General features: G+C 44.2%; 1 protein-coding gene across 1 annotated transcript in view; it reads right to left on the bottom strand.

Moving 5' to 3' along the window:
* The window catches only part of ano2b (anoctamin 2b), a gene marked incomplete at both ends in the record, with an annotated part of 90,510 nt that overhangs the window by 49,553 nt on the left and 38,457 nt on the right, over nt 1-2,500 (bottom strand). Inside the window, one exon of the mRNA XM_083794575.1 lies at nt 2,094-2,180. Within this exon, the coding sequence (XP_083650701.1) occupies nt 2,094-2,180 (87 nt within the window). The remainder of the gene's footprint in view (nt 1-2,093; nt 2,181-2,500) is intronic.

Raw genomic sequence — 2,500 nt, 5'->3', positions numbered from 1 at the left:
ACTGCACTACAACATACATGGGCAACTGGCGGCCCGGGGGGCCCCGAGGGGCCACATGCAGCCCCGAGCCCCCCACTATTACATCACTGCACTACAACATACATGGGCAACTACTAGAGCCCCGGGGGCCCCCCGAGGGGCCACATGCAGCCCCGAGCCCCCAACTATTACATCACTGCACTACAACATAAATGGGCAACTGGCGGCCCGGGGGGCCCCGAGGGGCCACATGCAGCCCCGAGCCCCCCACTATTACATCACTGCACTACAACATACATGGGCAACTACTAGAGCCCCGGGGGCCCCCCGAGGGGCCACATGCAGCCCACAGCCCCCCACTATCACATCACTGCACTACAACATACATGGGCAACTACTGGATCCCCGGGGGGCCCCGAGGGGCCACATGCAGCCCCCCAGCCCCCCGCTATCACTTAACCCATTCAGGCCTGTAGTCGAAAAAAAAAAAATTTCGGAAAGATTTGAGGCACATTTTAAAGATTTTTCAAAAATAGCTTGTAGGTCTGCTATTTTTCAATAGCAAAAGCATAACATAATGCTAACACTAAAAGGGGTTCCCGCCCCAAAATGGGTTAATCAGAATACTGACAAATGATTGATTTCGGCTGTTACAATTCCAAACATGCAACAACAACAACGTGGCCCTCTGGATCGAGTGAGTGTGGAAATGTAGTGGCCCTCGCCATCGTCAAAGTTGCCCACCTCTGCACTATTATGCTATATGCAATGCAATAATCACTCCATGTGTAATGTGTCGGTCTCCCAGACACTGGTCCATGGCATATATAGGCCCATCTGTTGCTGTCATACTGTGGCAGATATAGGCAGATATAGGCTTTGTGTGTGTGTGTGTGTGTGTGTGTGTGTGTGTGTGTGTGTGTGTGATCGACCTAATTTCTCCACCTCTATCTAGAATAGATCATTAGATTATACGCATCTATTTTGTCGACTATACAATTTTTCACTATCGAAAACTAAATGGAAAGTAAATTAAAACTAAAAGCTATGATGGCTAAAACGAAGACTAAAAATATTTCGTCAACAAATAAAAAACTAGACTAAAATGTTAGGAAGGGAGAGAGATCCAGTATACATACGTAAAAGACAAGTCATTTTACACTTAGTTGCATGCTGAAAAATCTGTCATTACGACGGCATCAAGGCCCGCCAAAATACATTTTAGTCGAATAACTCAACTGTAGATTTAGTCGACAAAAATGTCATGGTATTTAGTCGACTAAAACTTAGACTAACACTAAAATATTCCAGGTGACTAAAATGTGACTAAAACTAAATTAAATGACTCCAAAACAACACTGGTGTTGCATGTTTCATGTGGCGTGACGGTGCCATCAGGGCGCCACCGCCATCGTGGCGGTGGTGCCACCGCCATCAATACTCTGATCGTATTGAGGATGCTAAATCCGAATCATGGCAAGAGACTGAGATTAAGATAAAAATAAAAAGATGATGTCTGATAAACTTGATTTGGATTCCAATCTGATTGAGATAGAGAATTGTCACCTTTCTGCCAGAGGGGGTCGACCCAGATCTATAATTGCTCAAATAACTGCTCAGACAAAGACAAAGAGGAGATTATGAAAAAAAGGGCTAAAAGCCTCAAAGGTTCTAAGTCTAAGATCTTCATTAATGAGGATTTCTCTGAAAAAGTCTGCCTAAAACTGAAATAATTATTTCCCCTTCTCCTGGAAGAACGCAAAAAAGGGAATACTGCATATCTCAAATATGATCAGCTGATAGCAGAAGACATAAAAGACATTATTGTCTGCTGTGTTGCTTTTCGATGTGTGCACATTTTATAGAGGTATCTAAAGAAAACAAAGTACATTTCTGAACGTAAGTAGGCTATCGCGAGACTGTTCCGTTTCCTGTCTGGCAGCCAAATCTGGCGATACCTCCGAGACAGAAATGATGCCTATAGATGACTCAATAAAGTTATGTACTGTGTACTGTAAAGTTATGTACTGTGTACTGTAAAGTTATGTACTGTGCAAATGGTGGCGTTGCCGGTCGCGTTGTCCGACTGTTACTAAGCGTATAACGATCCCCACCTCGCTCTTTCTCTTCTTTTTGTTTTTCGCCCAGCTCTTCTGTGTCTTCTGAAGGAGGATGGTCTCATATCTGGGCCTGGGGTGCTCCTGAGAGAGCGAGAGAGAGAGAGAGAGAGAGAGAGAGAGAGTTTTAAATACACTTTACTTTGCATTTATTTAAATCATTACTGAGCTGACTCCAGTTTGTTTAAAAGCAAATTTATTAGTATAGCATCCTGGAACAAAACAAAAATGATCTAGATTTCATGTTCATGAGGATAGGGAGAGAGTGCGTGCGTGCGTGTGTGCGTGCGTGTGTGCGTGTGTGTGTGTGTGTGCGTGCGTGTGTGTGTGCGTGCGTGCGTTAGAGGTCTTCAGGTAACGAAGAAAAGAAAGATTACACACATCTAAAGAAGAGGTGGATATAT

The sequence above is a fragment of the Protomyctophum parallelum genome (genome assembly GCF_964188405.1).
Source record: "Protomyctophum parallelum genome assembly, chromosome: 22".
In the NCBI taxonomy this organism is placed as follows: domain Eukaryota; kingdom Metazoa; phylum Chordata; class Actinopteri; order Myctophiformes; family Myctophidae; genus Protomyctophum; species Protomyctophum parallelum.
The sequence above is the reverse complement of the archived record's forward strand: the minus strand, read 5'-3'. Positions and strand labels throughout refer to the sequence as shown.